The sequence below is a fragment of the Hipposideros armiger genome, unplaced genomic scaffold, assembly GCF_001890085.2.
Source record: "Hipposideros armiger isolate ML-2016 unplaced genomic scaffold, ASM189008v1 scaffold_199, whole genome shotgun sequence".
NCBI classification, from domain to species: domain Eukaryota; kingdom Metazoa; phylum Chordata; class Mammalia; order Chiroptera; family Hipposideridae; genus Hipposideros; species Hipposideros armiger.
This window is the reverse complement of record NW_017731549.1, coordinates 2,199,492-2,221,983: the sequence shown is the minus strand read 5'-3', so window position 1 is coordinate 2,221,983 and position 22,492 is coordinate 2,199,492. Positions and strand designations below refer to the sequence as shown.

Sequence of the window (22,492 nt, the reverse complement as noted above, 5' to 3'; positions counted from 1 at the left end):
TTTTGTCTGTGTCTGCCCATACAAGTCAGTTTAATTGATATTAAAATCATTTAAATATAATGTCATAAAGCTACTATCTTGGACATGTCAACTGATTTTTAAGTAATTTATCTCATCAAAGATACATTTTTCAGATGGTTATACTAAGATCAAGTGAATATATGCCCCCATTTCTTTTCCTTTTTCTCTCCTTATAGAAGTAATTTTTATGACATTATTTAGTCATCATAAGTTTTTAAGCAAAGGATATTACATTTCATATTTAAAATGGCCTCATATCTTAGAATATTGTTTTCCAAAGTAGGGTTTTAAAAATTCTTCTACTATTATATGTTTTACCACTGAGTGTTGTAAGTGGTAATTTTCTATTAAATTTCAAGAGAGGGGATGAAAAACATGTAGTAGTAAGTTCTTTTATTTAAGAAACTAGATTATTGATGGTAATAAAAACTAAAATCAAGACAGGGTTGTTACAAAATATGTTTTCTAATACTAAGTATGATTTTATGTTTTGTTTAATGGGATATTGGCCTATCAGTAGGAAACAATTGATAGCACTTTAAGTTAAAAAATCAGGATCAAGAGCATACTAAATGTTTAAGGAAGTGGTTGAGGGCCTGCGAAATGGCGCATTGGTTAAGAGCTGGCTTGGGGCACCAGCTCTGAGCAGCAGGCCCCAGGTCAGATCCCACATGAGGGCCAGTGCCGCTGCACACTCTACAGCTAAGATGCTGAACAACAGCTCAACCTGGAGCTGGGCTGCCAGGAGTCGCCAGCGATGGCATAGGCTGCAGCCCCTGCTACAGTGGGCTGCCTTAAGCTACTGTGAGTGACTGGCAGCTAGTTTGAGTGGCCAGCAGCCGGTGTGAGCTGCCAAGAGCCACTGTGAGCGGCTGTCCAGAGGCCAGCAACTGATCTGCCTCATCCGGGAAGAGTGCAATGATAATACCAACATGGGCCAATGAGGCAACATTCTCCACAACTAGACTGAAGAACAAAAGCACAACAACTTGTCTGTTCCCCTTCCCCCGATTCCCCAGTGCTGTTCCCCTCTCCCAATTCCCTAATAAAATCTTAAAAAAAAAAAAAAAAAGGAAGTGGTTGATAGTGAAATATAGTGGTTATTATATGTACAGATATAAAGGTTGTGAACTTCCCTCTTAAAAAATAAAAAATAAAAAATTTATATTTTGGGCCGGCCGAGTAGCTCAGTTGGTTAAGAGCTCGCTCAAGAGTTTGAGCTCTGAGCAACAGCGGTTCGAGTCCAGCCCGAGCTAAGCAGCCGCTGAGCTGCCAACAGGTAGCAGGATGGCTCAGCTAAAAAAAACAACAACAACAAAAAAAAACCAAAATTCATATTTTATCTCCAAAAAGAAAGAAAGAAATGTACAGGGAATCTAGAATCCAACCCAAAATTAATTACTTCAATTTCTATTTGTCCTACTAAAGGCACAAACCAATTTAAATGTGACATTCCTAAGAAGAACACTTAAACTATTTATTCTATACCATAAAGTTAATGCAGGGATGCATTCTGGTATTTTCAACATTTTTTTTTCTGAATGGCAATACCAGGTAACTCCCATAAAAATATAATTTCCATGTTGCTGTTGTTTTTCTTTATAAATTAGATTTAATATATTTTGGAAATAGCTTTCTCATCTTACTGTGAATGTACTTTTTAAAAGCGATAAAGATTGAAAACCCAAATATATCTCTCATTCAGAATACTGAACAGAAACCATAGTCTTTGGTGTTTTGTGAAATCAATCTAGCAAGTCAGAGTTCCAATGGACTTGTTCATCAGTCTAATTTCCTCATTGCAGACATGCGCTGAGACTTTGAGCATTTTATTGAATTCTTTTTCCTGGGACACATCATCACAATTAGAATTCCAGTGACCACTGTGCTTTCAACATGACACACTTCCTCTTAATGTCCCCATGTTATTTCAATTGCTTCATTTGAACTTTAAATGACTAGTATACAGAGCAACTTCTAGAGACAAACTCACTTTTAATAATCAGCCCAGTGATATTCTAATAACTTAAATATAAATTTCCTAACACTAGGAGTTTTTGCTTATTCTTCCAAAGTTTCAACCTATATGAAAGGAATGAAATCATTAAAGAAATTACAAACTCAAGATTTTCATTTAATATTTTGTCACAGATCAGAGCTCTATTTGTAGCAAAGCATTTGTCTTTATAAGCTATTTTTTTCTAGCCATTCCAGAAGATGAACAGTTTCAAAAAAGGCTGAGGATCATGTGACTGGACTAACTTAGTAATATTCCACTCCTCTGAGTCATAGTGCTAGCACCCTACATTAAGCCATTTATATGATTTTATTAAACCTTTAAGAGTATTCCAATATTTTATCTCTTCCTTACTTGGTTAGGAATATCATCTTCTTATCTTACCTAAATAGATCTTTTAAAAGATTAGCTATTACAAGCAATGGCTGGAAGAAATAAAAATTTAAAGGACAGAGTAGAAAAAAGCAGGGGGTACTTTTACCATCAAGAATAGTTTCACTGTCTAGATAACTGTAAACTATAGGAATGGAATCTGTATCTGCCTGTGAAATCTGTAATGGTAGATTATCTACCAAATCTCTAATTAGGCTGTTATTCCAGAAGGCACAACCCTCTGGTTCATGGAATCAGAGGGTTAAGGGAAGACTGAAACCTAATTTTCCATCTTCTAGGAATAAAAAAAGGGTAAGAGGCAGAAGAATTCCAAAAATCCTCATATCAGCAAATTTTCAATAACAGGATATGATGGAAAACAAGGTTGATGATTGTAGCTGAAAACAACTGAGCTACTAGGGTGAAATAAAGGGAGGAAGCGGCACAGAGGAAGGCCAGGCTGTGAACCACATTTGCCAGGCCCTTGGCCATGCCCCGTAATCGAATTCTTGGCTTGCAACTATTTCACATCGTTAAATCCCCTAATCCCTTTATGCATTTGTGAAGACCCTTAAATATAACAGCCTATTTTAAAATAAAGAAAAAATGTGTTTTCAAAACAACTTTTCCCCTACATGTCTTACATTTTTGTCTAAGATGCCTGCACTTGTGCCTCTGCCTTTCAAATAAATGTTGGGCATTTTTTTCTGCTATTTTTAATCTGCTGGGCATTCTGGAAATTCCAGGTATTTATAGTTTACTAATTTATTTCCTTGTGTAATCTCACCAAAGTTTGGCATGCAGCATATATTTTGAATTCTGATACCACCCACCTAGTAATTACTTAACAGGTGCTGCCCATATTAGTAACTTCATCTTTGGGTGAGGTTAAACATAGTGTTGAATACGCTCCTACAAACTAAGGTTTTTAGCCATGACTTTAAAACTTAGAATAAATACGAATCACAACCTTTCAATAACCATGTTAATAAATTGATGAAAAGGCAAGTACATGTTTTTCTTAAATATATACTCTTTTGTCCATGTTATTTGAAATAATTACTATTACACTTTTTCTTTATCTATTATTAGATGTTATAATTGAATTTTTCTTTATAGTGTAAGATAACCATTAGAGAATTTCATGGAAACGGGTACATTAGAGTTACCTAATATTTAAAATCGTTATCATATTGATTTGAATTCCTTCAATTTCCATGTAACCCACTTTAAAATACTCATATCTTTATGCAGTTATGTCCCATTATGACATGCCACAAAGGAAAGCGTACCCCCCTTCTTTTCCAGCATGAAATGTTTCACACAGAGTTCAAGTTTCTTCCTCTGCCATTGTCTCCCTTTTCCGTGGGGATTTTCCTCTGTCCCTTCTGCTTCCCCCATTGCAAAAAGTCTTCTCACCCTGTCTTCCTTTCAAACTATATGTTTTGTTTTTTATATTTTTCTCTTCATCAAGAAATTCCTAGAAAGATTATTCAAGACTCAAAGGATATCTACACCCCTCAGTTACTCCTTAGCACATGCTCACTCTATAGAAGATGTTAACATAAAGGTCATTAACGCCTGTCTCATTACTAGAACACACTTCCTCTTTCCCGTACACCAGCTTGTTGGCTATGTAGCACTTGCCAGCATCTGCCCCATGTGCTCATCTTACTGGTTTAGTCCAAGTACTATAGCTTAAGCTCCCAGAGCTACCCTAAGGATTAACAATCCAAATCTGTTGATCCACTCTCTCAGTGATGGGCCCACTCTCTCACCACGCTTGCCCTTTTCTGACTCCTACACATCTGTTCATCACAAACATATCAATATTCCCCAATGTGAGAACTTCAGCTTTCTTCCCTACTGACTTTACACAGACCTCCTGTGCGATCTCATCCTTGTCCCTGCCTTCAGTCATTACCTATTCACTAGGTATATTCTAACCACTGCCTTACTTCTGACCTTTAGTAACGCATGCCTAATTGCCCGAAGTCACTGCTTACTTGACATTCCAATGGATACCTCAAAACGTTACTTGCCAAAATTTGAATTTGTCATCCACCTTTTAGCCTGTTTTTTCCCCCCTCTTAATCATCTTGTTTAATGGTAACCAGTTCTCATTCAGGCCAAGAAATCAGGGACCATTTTTTACTCCCTCTACTATTCATCTGTCACGTCCAGTTGGAGACCAACACTTATATATTCTACAATTCCCAGAAAGCATCTAGAGTGACCTTTTAAAAATGTATACATTAGACTGTGCCATAGCCTAGCTTTAAAACTTTTCCGAAAGCTCCTCAACCAACAAAAAATAACACACACACTCATGACTTTGATCCTACAGGATGAGACTTTTAGAGTCCCCTCCAAACACCTCTCACTGTGCTCAAGCCACAGTGGCCTTCTGTTTCTGGAACATGCCATGCTCATTCCTTCCTAGTCCCTTTGTTCTTACCTATGCAACACTATTGCTTTTATTTATTTAAATGTTTGCTCCTGTGATCCGTAAGTGTCCCTATACCTGCTACCTTAGGAGCTCAGGTAGTATTATTAGCTAAATATGAGCTGCCTGGCTATTACAGGAGTCCATCAGAAGATTACACATTCATACCACAAGAAAACTTCTATTCACAAAGGCTTAAAACAACCCAATAAAAGTTATCACGTCTGAAATTTAAACAAAGACAACTGGTGTCTAGAAACAGCAGCAGACCTAATTTTACCTTACCTTGTGTTACTGAACACAAACAGCAGCTAAAGGCTCTAAAAGATCAGGTATACAGAAAGAAATGGTCAAAGTAGTCCCATGAATAAGGATAGCACTCATTGGTGCTAACACAGCACCTCTCCATTGTTACATGATAAAGAAACAGGCAATGTCCTGTTTGGAATAGGTACATATAATTCATAAGCTTAGTCATGCTGTTTTAAGTTTCTCTCCTCTACTTTCTTGTCTCAGCTAAAATCCGAAATTTTTATTCATTAACAACATAGTGCCAATGCCAATTAAGAACAGAGGCAACAATAATTCAACCAAAAAAGTTACTTTTAAGTCATATGCATTCTTCTGAGTCAACATATTGAGGGCTTGCCAATATTATTCAAAGTTCAACCACATCAGAAAGAATTAGGATCCAAGTCATTCTTACTCAAACTCCAATGTGATTCCGACTAATACTTTTTGGCTGGACAAACTACCTTTTACAGTATTTGTACTTCTCAGGCTTTGATTTTTCTGTTTGTTTTTTTTAATTATTTTTATTAAAAGCAGAAATATCAACATGACATGCATACTGGATGTTACATGACATTTTGAGGCTAACAAGAAGTAGGAAGTAATATAAAGTAACAGTCTGATACTCATGAGGATATTCTCATGGATTTGTAGAATCTTTGCTATAGATGTTTCAGATCAATATTTAAGGACTGCATCTCTATCCAGTTATTAGTTTTGGAGGTTTTTTTTTTTCCTCCCCTCTCAGGAAGTATTACTTAGCTGTTCATCAAATCCCTGGTAATCAGAATCAAATTGGAATGATAGCAGAGAAAGTAACAGTTTTAGTATCTAACACTCCCCCTTATGGTTGAAATAATGAAAGCAAAACCAACAGCATTGAGTTTAAGAAACGTAATATATGATATTCAGGGACTATAGAGCTTTTCAATATAAAGCCATAAAAATATTTTAACAGGTGTTAATTCATGAATGTGCTCTTTATAAAATTTATAGTAATACTATTCCACATTTCCATATCAGTTTAAGTCCTAAAGAGTGTTCATAATTATATGTCATTATCATATCCTAATTAGGGTTCATTTTTCAGATGAGAAAGCTGAGGCTCAGAGAGGTTACAAGTCTTTCCCAACGTCACACAGCTTTTATTGTAGTAGGGTCTGAAGGTGTTATACTTGCTTTCAGTGAAACTTCAAAAAACAACTACAATTAATTTCCATAGATTCATGCTTGTGTCCAGAGTAATTAAATCAGGAAGTTTCCTTAAAACTTAAGTAATTTATAGAGTCTTTCTTTCTAGTGATTTTTTTCATAGCAGGTACACAGAGTACACACCATTATAAGCGGTCTTTAAGTGCTTGTTCAATACACACACACACACACACACACACACACATAGAGACAACTGATGTGCTAGTTAATCATGCTATAAAAATAAATTCCTTTTATCATTTTGGATTTCAGTTTTCTTACAGTAAGGAAAGCAGGTCAGCAGGTCAAAGAGGTCCATGTTTTTTTTTTTTCCTTTTTCCAGTCTCTGACAATTAAGACCTCATAAAGTTTAGATACAATGTCTATTCTGTGCTAAAAAGAGTTTCAGAGGAAGTGTCATGTTGTGGATTTTGGCTACAATCCTGATGATATCTGCTGATGTCAGTTCAGTAAAGGCATTTTGTGTTCTAGGTTGTCCTATAAAATTAAGTTGTGAGTATTTAATTAAGAAAGGGGGGGAGTGTTTATTTCAGCACTATATCAATCTGTTATTTTATTATAACACTTAAAGTTTTACCAGTTGGTAAAGATAAGAGAAAGCTGAGGGGGAGTCAGCTCTAGATTGAAGCTTTTCGGGAAACTCATGTCTCACAATTAGTCACTGCTCAGCAAGCTCCCAGCAGCATGCTTTAGAGCTAGTTCCCCAAGTGCTAAAGAATCCATGTGTTTACACTGGACTCTGTTACGAACAAAGAAAATACTATTTATACATTTTAAAAATACACATGGCAAGTTCTATTCTTCAAGCCAGTTGTTCAGACAAAAAGGCTCCAGTTAAAATTGGAAATGGGTTTTCTTGCCACCAACACCAGAGTTAAATTATTCAGACATCAGAACAAACAATGTCAGGGATGGGATAAAAAACCTGGAGATATGAGTAAATTACTCAGGAGTCAGTCCTAGTCAACTGTATTGATTCTATTGCTTGTTCATCAATGACATCCAAATAATCAGGTGATATAAAGTGATTCCATCATTTCTTAAACAAACAGTAAGTCATGCAAAAGAATTTTCTAGTCAATTTACAAGTGCAGTTGAATCTGGAAGTGAAGATAAGCATAATATTTAGAATAAATATGATTCTTACCATCTGAGATTGACTCCTAGGACATCCATTGATATCTTCAACTTTTTCATTTGCTAAAGCCCAGACATAAAATGCAAGAGAGAAAAAAAGAATGACATGCTTAAGCAAGGAAGTAAAACAAACACAAAAAGGAGAGTAAGAAACAAAACCCCAAAACACCAAGCAAAACTCTGTCTCCCAAGCGTTGTACAAGAGGACACACTTGTTAGCAGCCTCCAACTCCATATGCACAAATCAGGCAAAAAAAAAGAGTGAGTGAGAAGGAAGTTGCTGCTAATTCTTTTGCCTGTGCCAAATGACTGCTGACATTAAACCTTTCACAATTGTCCCTGCTGGATCAGGATCTAGTTTCAAGGAATCTCTGCGTGTATGAGTTGCCACAGCTAATGAAATGCACACATGGGAGACATATGGTTTAATGAAGTGTTCATTTCTGACAATTCCGTGTATGGAAGATATACTTCGAACTATTTAAAAGTATGGCCCAAGTGCCCTTTTCAAACATTCTCACATAAACATTTCTAATTAAATCATGGGAGGGCTACATGCATCTCAGAGACACATGGGCCGAGTTTGTAGGAATTCCACTTGAACTGCATTTTACCCGAAGGGGTGGGAGCAGAGATTTCCCTGGTTTCTCCGAGGGCCGGTCTTACCAATGATCTGGATGATTTCGGCCAGCAGTACTCCGTCTGCGATGTCTTGTTGCAAATCCTTGATCAGCCGCTTGTGGCCCGATTTTGCCAGGTAGTGGTTGGCCCAGTCGGTGTAAATCTGTTGAACAGAAGGAGGGAAGAAGTGAACTGGGATGAGGGAGCAGAGAGATAATAAAATGCTTAAGACAAATGTTGCATTCAAAGGGAAGCTATTCTGGATCACATTCCAGCTTAAGAGGTCACGGCTCAAAAGGAAATAGTTGTAAAATAATTTTTAAACAGCTCTTTCCCCTCCACTTATCTCGTTTCAAAGCGGGGATGATTCACTCTCTTTCAAAACCAGGGACGAGTCACTTGTGACACAGCAAAACTCCCTCCTTCCCAGATGACTCCTGTCTGCATATCAGTTTGGGATTTTGCTCTCTTCCCTCTGGCTCTATCCTATTGTAAATAATCCTGCTGATCCTTGTAAAAGAAAGCCACCTGTACTGACTTCTACAGAAACTTTACGATAAAAATGTGTATTTCTACGAGAAGACTTTATTAAATTTGTCACACGTGATACTGTATGTGACAGTATTTTGGCATCATTTTATGAAAAAAAAATGCAGATGCCTAAGATATTTTATTTGGACTGTCATCCTTCATTGCAGCCTCTTGAAACATGTTTATATAAGAGATAGAGGAAGCAAAGGCAGTTATTACACACAAATTACACAAATTACAATACAGAATCGAGGAGATTGGCAATTTGACATAGTGTTTCGGTGACTCTTCAACCACAGATTATGATATAAGGAAAAGCTGAAACTGTTCACAAATTTCACAAAAATAAAATGTTATTAGCTTTTCAAATGTTATGTAGCTTCTACGAATGTAATGTAATCTAACTGAAAGGAAATAAATGTTAAGACTTCAATTTTATGGGTGGCTCATACAAACATATTAGTAAGTTTTTTGCAGGACAAAAAACTTTTTGGAATGTAGTATAAGAACGCAAAATTTGAAATGAGAATTGACGAGGGGAACCAATTAAGAAACATGCACTTAAAAATGTGTTATCGAAGCACTGGCGTTAGAGCCAGGAACATAAAGGGCCCTGAACATAAGAAGGGAAGGGAAGGGCCTTCCCCACAGAGGGTATGAGGTACAAAAAGGCAGAGAGGACAAGAAATCAAAGACATAGTTGTTAAGTCTATAATTAAAACAAGATTCTGAAAACAGGACACATTAGACTGAAAGGTAAGTTGTATTTTATAGTCATGAGCACTGAATGCCAAGCAAATTGTAAAATACTTTTTTATATCTAACAAAACCAATACACATTTTTTTGTAAAAATAAAATAAAATAAAGTAGTGGAAGTCTCCCCACAACTTGTAACCCCACCCACGTTTGGACAGTTTGGAAGGACTATTTCGAGAATCTTTTCTATGCCCTCACACTTCACCATGTGATGCCATATCACACGCACACACACACGCACGCACGCATACACACATAGGATTTTTTTTTCTTTTAATTATTTTTTATTATGAAATATATATTTTTTAGAATTAGTTTCAGCTGTATAACACAGTGCAAATAAGATTTTTAGTAAAACCTGGCTCAAATTTTATATATCATTCTGCATTTTCAAATTTTTGTGTAACAATATTTTAATAACACTTCTAAAACCATTCCACATTTATTTTTCTCATTATCTTTGATGTTCAATTGTACATAATATCAGTTCCTCAAAGAAAGTATTTAATTTGTTTAAATGTTTCCATTACATGAAAACTTGTAAGACACACCCTTATATGTCTATCTCTGCACATTTATATGCTAGTATTTTTATAGGACCATAACTTAGAAATGGGGCTGTTAAGTATTTTTTAATGGATCTTAGGTACAAACATTTGAAAATACAACATAGAAGAAAAAGAGAGTGTTTTTTTTATTTTGGAATATACAAAGTTGCATTTTAATGCATATGTGGTAGTGATTAAGTTTCCTGAAAGACATAAATAATTGGAAGCATCCAGTTGCATAAAAAAATATATCTGATAGCAAAATTACATCTCCTTTGTCCACATTCATGATATTCTTTATGTTAAAGATATTAAAGTGTGAGAAAAATAACTTGGACAATTATCTCCTGAATTAGAAAACCAACACATGATTTCTAGAAAGACAATTTTCTTTGAACATCTCCCTCAATTAAGATTGTATTCTTCTTGTATTATAGTAAAATTTTATTTTTATAAGGATTTGTACTATTTAGAATTTAAAACATTGAGCCTTTCCCCCTCAGCTATACATCAATCAATGCACAGCATTCATTGTTTGACCTTCTAGTAGAAATGTCAGGTTGAACCAGACTTGATTTGTGCCCATACCATAGGCAGCAAGTAATAAGGACCAGTTGATTGACTTTCCAAAATCCCACAGAGATGAAAAACATGAGTTCTAGAGTCAAGTAGGCCTGGCTTTGAGGCCTAGCAGGACGCTTACCACCACTGAGACCTTGAACAAGTTACTTATCCTTTCTAAACCTGAAACTGCTCATCTGCGAAACAAAAACAATAATACTTACATTACAGGAGTGTGTTGGGACTAAGTATGAAAAAGGTAAGACAATAAATTTTGCAAACTTTCCACTGTGTAAGCGCACTGTGGAAAAGTGCACGGTGGAAAATTCGCGAACTTAATTGTCTGACTTTCATAAGATAATGCTTGTAAAGTACCTGTCACAGTTAGCCCTGAAGAGATGTCTTTATTATTGTCATTATTATGGCATCTAGTTTTATTTGCTATGATAGCTTTCCAACAAATGTTTGTTAAAGTTATCATTTGGCAGAGGTAAAAAAATTAGAGTATTGACAATAGAAGACTGAAGAAATTGTACTCCTTGCTTTTGACACAACTCATATCTCTGACTCCTCCTGCCTTCTGCATCCCTGGGCCACAGATCTTCCCACCCTCCAAGCTAAGAAGGATGTATCTAATTTTAAGGCTGTCGTGTTCTCATCCAGACCTACAATGCCTCCATCGAAATATTACCTCCATAAAACTCCATATTGCATAGATTTGGCTTTATGAAGACTAAATTGTGGAAAAAATATTTATTTCAATACACACATAATTATGGAATATGTTAAAAATAAAAACTAGAATATTTTCATTCTCTAATGCATGTCGACAGTGCCTTAGCCTCTATCCAAATCCCTTCTGGGACTTTGGTGAGAAAACCAATGGGAAGCCAGCCAATCGGCTTCAAGGCCTTGTTGGGAAAGCCTCTGAGTTAGCTCATGAAACAGTCTGGACTTGGACCGGAATCCCAAGGCTAAGAGCTTTGACTGGTCCAGTATCTCTACCATGTGAACTTTGCTCAGACAGGAGCTCTGACTTTAGGTGCTATCAACAAAACCAATCTGGACTACAAAAATGAATTTACAATAAATTGCCATTAAAAAATTAAGTCCTATACACTTTATTTTACTTACTCTTCCTAATAGACACATGTAAAAGATACCTAAGACCCTTCAAATAAATCAGTGCCTTTCAAAAGAATGTTATCATTCAGATAATGAAATATTAATATAAAACAATTGCAAAGAAATATATGCTTTAGATATTATAAATATATTTTTCTATTTTTAAAAAATAATTTTTATAAAGTGAAAATATGAATGAGGTGTGTTTTTAATGAGATAGTCTTAAAGTAAAGTTTACATAGAATATAAATGTATTTGAAACTCATCAATAAACTTATTGTAATATTCTGATGAGAGAGGAGGCAAACAACCTTGTCAACGGTCATTTGAATCTGTTCAAATAAATACAGCAGAATGGCGAAATCATGTATGGATTTTGGATCTGAACTCCAAAATTGTTTTTGGTGCATTTAAAAATAATCACAGTATTTAACCTCTTAGCCTCACTTAAATGAGCTACAAAATGTGTAGTACTGTATTTTGTAGTATTATGAAGACTTAATTACAAGTTTTTTAGTGAAGAAATTAAAATAATTGAGAACAATACCAAATTAATCATAAACCAATATTTGGTATTTTCTGTACCAAGGTCAATGAATATTTGAGTCATCAAGATTCTGGCCAAAGCTTTAAATATGATTTACCTCCACACAACTGAAGCAAGTTTTCCTCAACTGCTTAAACTGCAATATTATGAGTATAAGTGTCATCTCATGTAATAATTACATTTCAGTTAATTCAAAAGAATTAATGAGATTACATTTACCAGAGGGCTACTCTAATTTCTAGCACAATTGTGTACATAACAATTCCTTTATAATAATTAAAAATGACAAAAATCAAAGGTACCATGCATACTTTATATTTCATATTTATCAGCATGAATTTTAGGGACTGATAGGCAATAACATGCATTCTTTGAGGAACATTCTACTTGTTGGAATTTCTGCTCTGCCACTTACTATCCATGTGGACATCAATTAAACATGTATTTACTCTCAGTACCGGAGTTTTCTCATCTGTAAAATGGCCATAATAGTATTATCTCCTAAGGGGATTATCGTGAGGATTGAATGAATTCATAATTTTGGAATATGTCTTTCACATAATAACTGAAATGATACTGATATTTTTATTTACAGCTGTACTTATCTTTCAAATTTCTAGCCAGAAACCCTCACCTTGGAATGCAATGATATCTATGTTCATATTGGGGATAGGAAATTTTTACATGAACAGAAATAAACTTAAATGTAAGTTGACAGGAAAAGGATAGGGTTTACTATACTCACTACAGTATGTGCAGATTTTTTTTCACCTGTAGTTTCTTCATAAAGAACATAGCTAAGGTCATTATACAAACTGTGGCAAAATCAAATTAAACCAGCCACCACTGACTGAGTGGTGCTTCACTGGGTACTATGAGCAACACTGAAAAAGAATAATGCATATAGGGTGTGTCCTGAGGAGGGAGTAAGGGAGGGTGCAGGAAAGAGGTGAGCCAATTCTGGGAACTCACCAGGTGTTCTCTGCAATGACGACTATCTAGTCTCTTCCCCATCTTGCCTATCAGGTGGCCTTCTAGCTACCTAATTCTGTATCCAAATCATCGCTCCCTACACCCTTCTGAAGACTCCTCAGCATTCATCTAAAGCCATATGTGTCACTTTCCAATCCTTCTTACCCTCCAAATGTACTGAATACTTTGTTGCCTGAGTCAGTGTTTTCTCCTCTAACCTTATAATCACCCTGGGAAATTTCAGTGGGGACAGCCCATCAAATAGTCTGTCAGAAATTAAATGCATAATAAAGGACCCCCTCCTCTGTCTTAAATGCACAGTGCCTATTAATGATCTTTTTTTCTACAGAAAATATGAAATTTTGTAAATTTTTGAAAAAAGGAGTTAGATGTAATTAATTATGCAGCACCATTCTGGTACTAATTTAAATTTTATTTTGCTTAATTAACTTCCATTGAATTTTCACTGCTACCAGCTGTATGAAAAAAAAGGGGGAGGGCTATATAGCATTTTTTCTCCAAGATGTAGTGTCTACTAATAATAGTGTTGAGAGTAAGGCACTGTTTTAAACACCATAAATGGTTTAACTCATTCAATCCTCCAAGCTCTGTAAGAGGAAGATACTATTATTCCATTTTAGAGATGAGAATCTTGAAACAGAAGGTAAAGTTTTTTCTCCAGGTCACAACAGTAAGTACTGCATAGAACCCAGATTCTCTGGCTCAGAATTTGCACTCGTAGTCCACACAAAAGGAAATATTTAATTTATGAGCCTTCCCTAATTCTAGCCTCCTGCAGTTATTTCCATTGCATCTGACATCCATCTCAAAATATGGGGTGGGCCAGCCAAGTGGCTCATTGGTTAAGAGCTGGCTTGGGAGCGCAAGCTCTGAGCAGCAGGACCACCAGTTTGGATCCCACATTGAGGGCCAGTGACACTGACTGCTCTCTACAGCTAAGATTGTGAACAACAGCTCGACCTGGAGCTGGGCTGCCGTGAGTGGCCGGGTGAGTGGCCGGCAATGGCATAGGCTGCAGTGGGGCTGCAGTGGGCTCCCATAAGTTACCATGAGCTTCTGGCAGCCGGCATGAGCTGCCGTGAGCCACTGTGAGCTGCCGTCCAATGGCCAGCGACCAATCTGCCTCAGCAGGGAAGAGCACAATGATAATACCAAACGGTCAGTGAAGCAACGTCCTCCACAACTAGGCTGAAGAATAAAAGGACAGCAACTTGTCTGTTTCCTTTCCACAATTCCCCAATAAAATCTTTAAAAAAAAAACAAAAACGGGGAAAACTCCTTTGACTGCTACAACATCTGGCATCTATAGAGTTTGCTAACAGCTTGCAAAATTCTTATAATGTAGGTGACAACATGACCTAAAATCTGCATATTTAAACTATCAAAAGTATTTTAGGAAAAACAGTTAAGAGAACTTTTCTAGGGGGAAAAATAAAGCATAACATTTGAGATTCTTTTACCTTCTTTTTATCTCAGTCTGATAATTGATGTAAATAGAGCAAATAAATTTAAGGTAAATATTAGCAACCATCCTTCACAGGCCAAATAATATGGTGGAAAATATGTGTAAGAAAATAATGTTAAGATTAAAGACTTAAATGTAAGACCTGAAACCATAAATCTCCTAGAAGAAAATATAGGAAGTAAAGATGCAGACATTATGCTTAATAATATTTTTACTGATATAGCTCCTTGGGCAAGGGAAACAAACAAAATAAACAAATGGACTACATCAAACTAAAAAGTTTTTTCACAGCAAAGGAAACCATCAGCAAAACAAAAAGACATCCTATGGAATGGGAGAATTATTTGCCAATGATACAGCTGATAAGTGGTTAATATCCAAAATTTATTTAAAAAAAATCATACAACACAATACCAAAACTCAAAAAAAAATCAATAAAAAAATGGGCAGAGTACATGAATAGACATTTCTCCAAAGAGGACATACACATGGCCAATGGACATATGAAAAGATGCTCAATGTCACTAATCATCAGAAAAATGCAAATAAAAATCACAATGAGATGCCTCCTCACTCAGAATGGCTATCATCAATAAATCAACAAACAACAAGTGCTGGTGAGGATGTAAAGAAAAGGGAACCTTCATGCACTGTTGGTGGGATTGCAAATTGTTGCAGCCACTATGAAAAACAGTATGGAGGGTCCTAAAAAAAATAAAAATAGAACTACCTTATGACTCAGCAATTCTACTCCTGGCAGTTTATTCAAAGAAATCCAAAACACTAACTCAAAAAAAATATTTCTACCCTTATGTTTGCTGCAGCGCTATTCACAATAGCCAAGATAAGGAAACAACCAAAAGGCCCATCAATAGACGATTGGATAAAGAAACTGTGGTACATTTATACTATAGAGTATTACTCTGCCATAAATAAGAATGAATCTTACCATTTGCAACACATGGACCTAGAAGATATTATGCTAAGTGAAATAAGTCAGACTGAGAAAGACAAATACTATATGATCTCACTTTTATGTAGAATCTAAAGAACAGAATAAACAAGCAAACAACACAGAAATAGAATCATAGACACAGGGAACAAACTGATGGTGGCTAGAAGGAAGGGAGGCTGGGGAATGGGGAAGAAGGTGAAGGGATTAGAAAGTACAGATTGGTAGTCACAAAATAGTCACAGGTATATGAAATACAATATGGGGACTATAATCAATAATGTTGTAAAGACTATGTAGGGTAGCAGATGGTTACTGGACTTATCAAGGGGATCACTTTATGGATTATATAAATGCCTAACCACTGCACTGTACACCTGAAACTAATAAAATAACACTGAATGTCAACTATAAATAAATAAATATATATATATATACTATATATAACTATTATATATATCACATATACATATATAACTAGTGTGTGTGTGTATATATATATATATATATATACATATTTGTTATGGGATGTAAAGTACAGCATAGGGAATATAGTGAATGGTATTGTAATAGCTATGTACAATGTCAGAGGGGTAGTATATTGGTGGGGTTATCACTTTATGATGGGTGTAAATGTCTAATCATTATTTTATTTTGTACACCTGAAATTAATAATAAAATTAAATTAAATTTTAAAACATTTTAAGAAAGAGAGAAAACAATATCAATGAAACACAAAGAGAGAACAAATACGTATAAGTCTTAGCATTTCACAGTTTGTAAACTTCTGACCTGGGTTTTTCCACTCACACACCAATAATTAGCAGTGATGAATTGACTGATAGAAACATTAATGTAAATGAGCAGTTCTCAAAGTATGGTTCCTGGACTAGTATCATCTAAGCCATTTGGAAATTTATTAGAAATGCACATTATCAATCCTTACCCCAGATCTACTGACTCAGAAACTCTGGAAGTGTGGACAGAAGTTTGAGTTTTAACAAGCCCTCTAGATGATTCTGAAGTACGTTAACTAAGAACTACTGGCATAGACGAATGTTGTTCACAAATAAAAATGGTTTTATTTCAATGTAAACAGAATGCTATTTCAACATAAGGGAAAGGTAACAAAAGGCTCATAAGAAAATACTAAATACAGTATTTACCCTTATTTACTAAATTTTGCTACCAAGAAAAACACACTGAGGCCACAAAATACTGATTATAAATGCTCTCTGTAAACCGTTCATTCCAATGTTTATTTTTGTTTGTTTTAAATTTTATATTCTTTAATAATTTTTTTATTTTTCAGTTACATTTGATATACAATATTATATTAGTTTCAGGTGTACAACAGTGATTAGACATTTATATAACTTATGAAGTGATCACCCCAATAAATCCAGTACTCACCTGACATCATACATAGTCATTACAATATTATTGACTATATTCCTCATGCTGTACATTACATCTGTGATACTTTACATCCCATGACTATTTTGCAACTACCATTTTATCCGTCTTAATCCCTTCTCCTTTTTCACCCATTCCCCAAGCTTCCTCCCAGCTGGAAACCGTCAAAATGTTCTCTATATTTATGAGTTTGTTTCTGTTTTGTTTATTTTGTTCTTTAGATTCCACATATAAGTGAAATCATATGACATTTGTCTTTCTCTGTCTGACACTCAGCACAATACCCTCTAGGTCCATCCATGTTGTTGTAGATGGCAAGATTTCATTCTTTTTTATTTCTGACTACTATTTCATTGTATATATGTACCACCTCTTTTTTATCCATTTACCAACTGAAGGACACCAAGGTTGCCTCCGCATCTTGACCATTGTAAACAATGCTGCAATGAACATATGATGCACATGTCCCTTTCGATTAGTCTTTTGGGTTTCTTTGGATAAATACCCAGAAGTGGGATTGCTGGGTCCTTTGTCTCTTATTATAGCCTCTGTTTTAAAGTCCATTTTGTCTGGTATAAGTATTGCTACCCTAGACTCTTTTTTTTTTCATTTCCATTATTATAAAATACCTTTTCCTATCCCTTTATTTTCAGTCTGTGTGTGTCTTTTGATATGAAGTGAGTCTCTTGTAGGCATCATACGTAAGGGCCTTATCTTCTTATCCACTGAGCCACCCTATTTTTTTTACACATATTTTTTTAATTAGTTTCAGGTATACAAAACAATGTAATAGTTATACATTTCACTCCTCACAAAGTGATAGCCCCCTCCGCCAATCTATTGCCCCTCTAATATTGTATATATCTATTACAATTCCACTGACTCAGTTCCCTATACTATACTCCATATCCTGTGACTATACATATATATATATATATATATATATATATATATATATATAATTGACACACAATATTATTCAGCTTCAGGTGTACAGTGAGTGAAGTGGTCAAGCCTCTACACTGCCCATGAAGTGGTCTCCCTAACAAGATATGTGCCCATCTGACACCCTACAAAATCTTTACAACATTATTGATTATATTCCCCAAACTGTCACATATCCCTGTGACAATATTGTATTGGGTTGCCGGAAAATATTTTGTCTATCTTTTTCAAAGGTAATTTATTTATATAAAGAATAAATATCAATCAATGATATATTGCCCGTTTTGTTCAATAACCTTTTACATCTTTCAGTGAGCTTCATAATTCCTTGTTTGTAGAAGAACCTGTCTTTATTTGTGAAAAACTGAACAAGGTGCTGATTTACACCCTCATCTGAATTGAACGTTATACCACGCAAGGAGCTTTGAAGACAGCAAAACAAGTGGAAGTCTGACGGCGCAAGGTCAGGCGAGTATGGTGGGTGTGGCAACACATCCCATCCAAGCTCCAATAATTTTTGACGAGTGATCAAATTTGTGTGTGATCTCACGTTGTTGCAATGGAACACAACTCCTTTACAATTAAGCTCTGGATGTTTCTGGATGATGGATTTGTTCAAACTGTCCAATTGCCAACAGTATACATTTGAATTGATTGTTTGGCTCCTTGATAGAAGCTCAAAAAACACTACACCTTTAAAATCCCACCACACTGACAGCTTAACCTTCCTATGATGAATGTCTGCTTTAGATGACATTTGAGATGAATCATCACATCAGGACCAAGACTGTTTGTGCACCACACTATTGTAAACAATCCACTTCTCATCACCAGTTATCAGTCACTTCAAAAAAGGATCGCTTTCCTCACATTTAATGAGCATATTGCAGATGTTTATACACACTGTCAAATGAAATTCTTTGAGTTCATGCGGAGCCCAAATATCGAGCTTGCTTACGTATGCCACCTTTTTCAGGTGGTCGTGAATGCTTGAATGATGGATGTTCAATGTTTCTACAATCTCTCGTGTCGTGTAACGTGGGTTTGACTCGATCAGTGCCTTTATTTTGTCGTCATCAACCTTGGTGGGCCTCCCTGACCAAGGGGCGTCGCTGAAATCAAAGTCACTAGCACGGAATTTTGTGCAACATTGTTGGCACTGACATTCTTGTAGAGTATTGTCACCGTAAACTTTATGCAACTTTTCACAAGCTTGACACACGTTCTTCCCTTTATGGAAGTAAAACAGTAAATATGGCAAAAATGCAGAATTTGGTCTTCCATCTTCAACTTGTTGTAAAATCTCAAAAACTCAACCAAATTGCTCGATTTTTTTTTTTTTAGAATGAAGCTAGGACTGTCAGCTGTCAAACAATACAGCAATAACATAGATGCGAATGACTCTAGTACTTCAAAAAATGAATTAGTGCCATCTGTTGCAAACATGCATCATGACTTTTCTGACAACCCAATAGTTACCAATTTATGTTTCTAATCTGTTCTCCTTCTCCCTCATCCCCACCCTGTTCCCATCTAGAAACCATCAGTTTTTCCTCTATATCTCTGAGACTATTTCTGTTTACTTTGCTCATTTATTCAGTTCCTTACATTCTACATATAAGTGAGATCATATGGTATTTGTCTTTCTCTGTCTGACTTATTTCACTTACCATAATGTTCTCTAGGTCCATCCATATCATTGCAAATGGTGAGACTTCATTCTTCTTTTCAGCTGAGTAATACTCCATTGTATAAATGTACCACAGTTTTTAATCCAGTCATCTACTGATGGGCATTTCATTGTTTCCAAGTCTTAGCTATTGTAAATAGCAGTGCAATGAACATAGGGGTACATATATTTTTTTCGAATTAGTGTCTTGGGTTTCTCTGGATAGATACCTAAGAGTGGAATTGGTGGATCATAGGGTAGTTCCATTTCCAGTTTTTTGAGATACCTCCATACTGATTTCCATAGTGGCTGCACCAATCTGCAGTTCCACCAACAGTGCACCAGGGTTCCCTTTTCCCCACAACCTCTCCAGCACTTGTCTGTTGATTTATTGATGATAGCCATTCTGACGAGAGTGAGGTGGCATCTCATTGTGGATTTTATTTGCATTTCTCTAATGATTAGTGAGGTTGAACAATTTTTCATATGTCTATTGAGCCACCCTATTTTTTTTGGAGCATTTAATCCATTTACATTTAGAGTAATTATGGATAGATACGTAGGTACTGCGATTTTATTATTCATATTTTTGATCTTTTTATTATTATTATTATTATTATTATTATTATTATTATTATTTAAAAAGTTCCCCATCTTTCCTTGTAATACTGGTTTCATGGGGATGTACTCCATTAGCTTTTTCTTGTATGGGAGGCTGTTTATTTGTCCTTTAATTCTAAATGATTGCTTTGCTGGGTAATCTTGGTTATTGGTCCTTACTTTTCATCACTTTGAATATTTCATTCCAATCCCTTCTGGCCTGCAAAGTTTCTCTTGAGAAATCAGCTAAAAATCTTATGGGAGCTCCCTCGTAGGTAACTAACCAATTTTCTCTTTTGTTTTTAAGATTTTTTGTCTTTAACCTTTGGTGTTTTAATTATGATGTGCTTGGTGTGGGCTTCTTTGGGTTCATCTTGTTTGGTTGCTTGTAAGGACTGGCCATGACTACAGTGGAGAAGCTGTTGTGTAGGGGCTGACCCTACAGAGCAGGATTCACTTTAGTAGGGCTCTGGTGCCTGCCCAGTCTGCCTTTTGGGTGTGTTATCCTTGGAGTTGGCCAGGTGATGCTCTGTCTCGGTCTGAAGCTGGCCACCAGGCATGCTAGCCCTGGGGGCCTCCTGGGAGGCGCCAGCCACAGGCCAAGTTTAGCTGCTGGCTGTGCCCTGCCAGGGACTACCTGGCCTGGGTCACAAAGTAATCTGCAGGTTGTAGCCACACATGCTCGTCTTAGAGATATGAGGGAGAGGTCAAACTGTGGACCCAGGCTAGGGCTGCTAGTGCTGGGCTTGAGTTTGCTCAGCATGATGTATTGGGCATGCACAGGCCAGGTGCTGTTAGTTTGGGGCTTGTGAAACGTTGAGAGATTCTAGGAAAGTCTTCAGCATGAGCCAAGAAAGGCAATTTGTGTGAAAAAGCCACTAGAAATGGCTTGGATGGGTCCACAAGTTGGGTAGGGAAGAGTTTAAGGGAATGCCAGGGCAAGGTGAATGGTGTTAGCCAGGTTGATGGAGACTCAGCTATTGCAGCCACCTGGCTCTGCACCCCAGGAGGGTGGAGGGCTCAACAGAGAAATAATGGATTCTGCTAGCACTTCCATCTGGGAGAAAGCTGCCCCTCTAGCCCTCACCCTAAAGCTAGACAATTCTGTTCCTCTCTGTATGTCCCTGGCATCTTTTGAGCTGCTACCCCAGTACTAGAGCTCAGAACAAGTGAGTCCTTCAGTGAGCAAGTCCATGTGGGGGCCCTTTAAGAGGATCACCTGGGACTCCAGCACCCTCCATCTCACTCAGCCACAATCTCTGCCAGTTTTCACAGCCAAAAGTTATGGGGAGTTTTCTTCCTGGAACTGGGACCCTGAGATGAACAGCCTGGCATGGGGCTGGGACTCCTGCAAATGAATATCCCTTTTGATTTTAAACTGCCACATGTCAGTGTGGGGCCAGATCATTCTGTCTCTCCACCCCTCCTACCAGTCTGGAGGTGGTTTCTTTTGTAGGTCCTTAGTCGTAGGACTTCTGTTCAGCTAGACTTCAGGTGATTCTCAGTGATGGTTGTTCTGCAGTTTAGTTGTAATTTTGATGTAGTCATGAGAGTAGGCAAGCACAGCATTTCCCTACTCCACCATCTTGCCCAGAAAACCTTTATGTTTTAAATCTTTGAAATAATTAGTGATAACGTTAGGCATCTCTTTCAAAATTTTTTCAAGATAGAAAAATCATTTACTTAGTTATTTAAAAAGAGGTAAACAAGGACTGGTGTACATTTACTTAGGTAAAAACATAGAACTCGGAAGCTGGGAAAAAAACATACTTCCTGTGACGCTAAAAAGCAGCAGTGAAATTTAATGGAAATAAAAGAGCAGCAACATAAGCTACTAATATGTCCATTTAAACATTGATAGGCAGCAGGAGTGAAAGCTCTGGGGGAAAAAAGAGACTTTTCAAATTATTTATGTTCTTGCCATCTTTATTCCCTTTTTATTACATGAACTCTAGGCAAACACAACAGTATGTGGAAGATTTTGCTGACCCCTACTAGAGCACATCCTATCTTCAAAAATATTTGAATTTTTTAAGTTATCATAAATTATAATAACACAGGAACATACATGTATATACACGACACATGGTAAGATCTGCCATCTAGTTTGCTGTTTGCTAAGATACTTTGATGAATGCAATATATACTCCTACCAGACACAATTTATCAGCTTCCTGTAGGCAGTTTCTTTCCAGTGACATGCTATAGCTCCAAACCACCACGGGGAGGGGCTAGAGCCACATAACTCCAAGACCATTAGCCAATA

General features: G+C 36.4%; 1 protein-coding gene across 1 annotated transcript in view; it reads right to left on the bottom strand.

The window, feature by feature from the left end:
• Positions 1-22,492, bottom strand: part of NAV3 (neuron navigator 3) — an 819,162-nt gene that overhangs the window by 252,113 nt on the left and 544,557 nt on the right. The window contains exons 3-4 of the mRNA XM_019653202.1: positions 8,163-8,280; positions 7,507-7,559 (exon numbers count right to left, since the gene is read on the bottom strand). Coding sequence (XP_019508747.1) covers positions 7,507-7,559; positions 8,163-8,280 — 171 coding nt within the window. The remainder of the gene's footprint in view (positions 1-7,506; positions 7,560-8,162; positions 8,281-22,492) is intronic.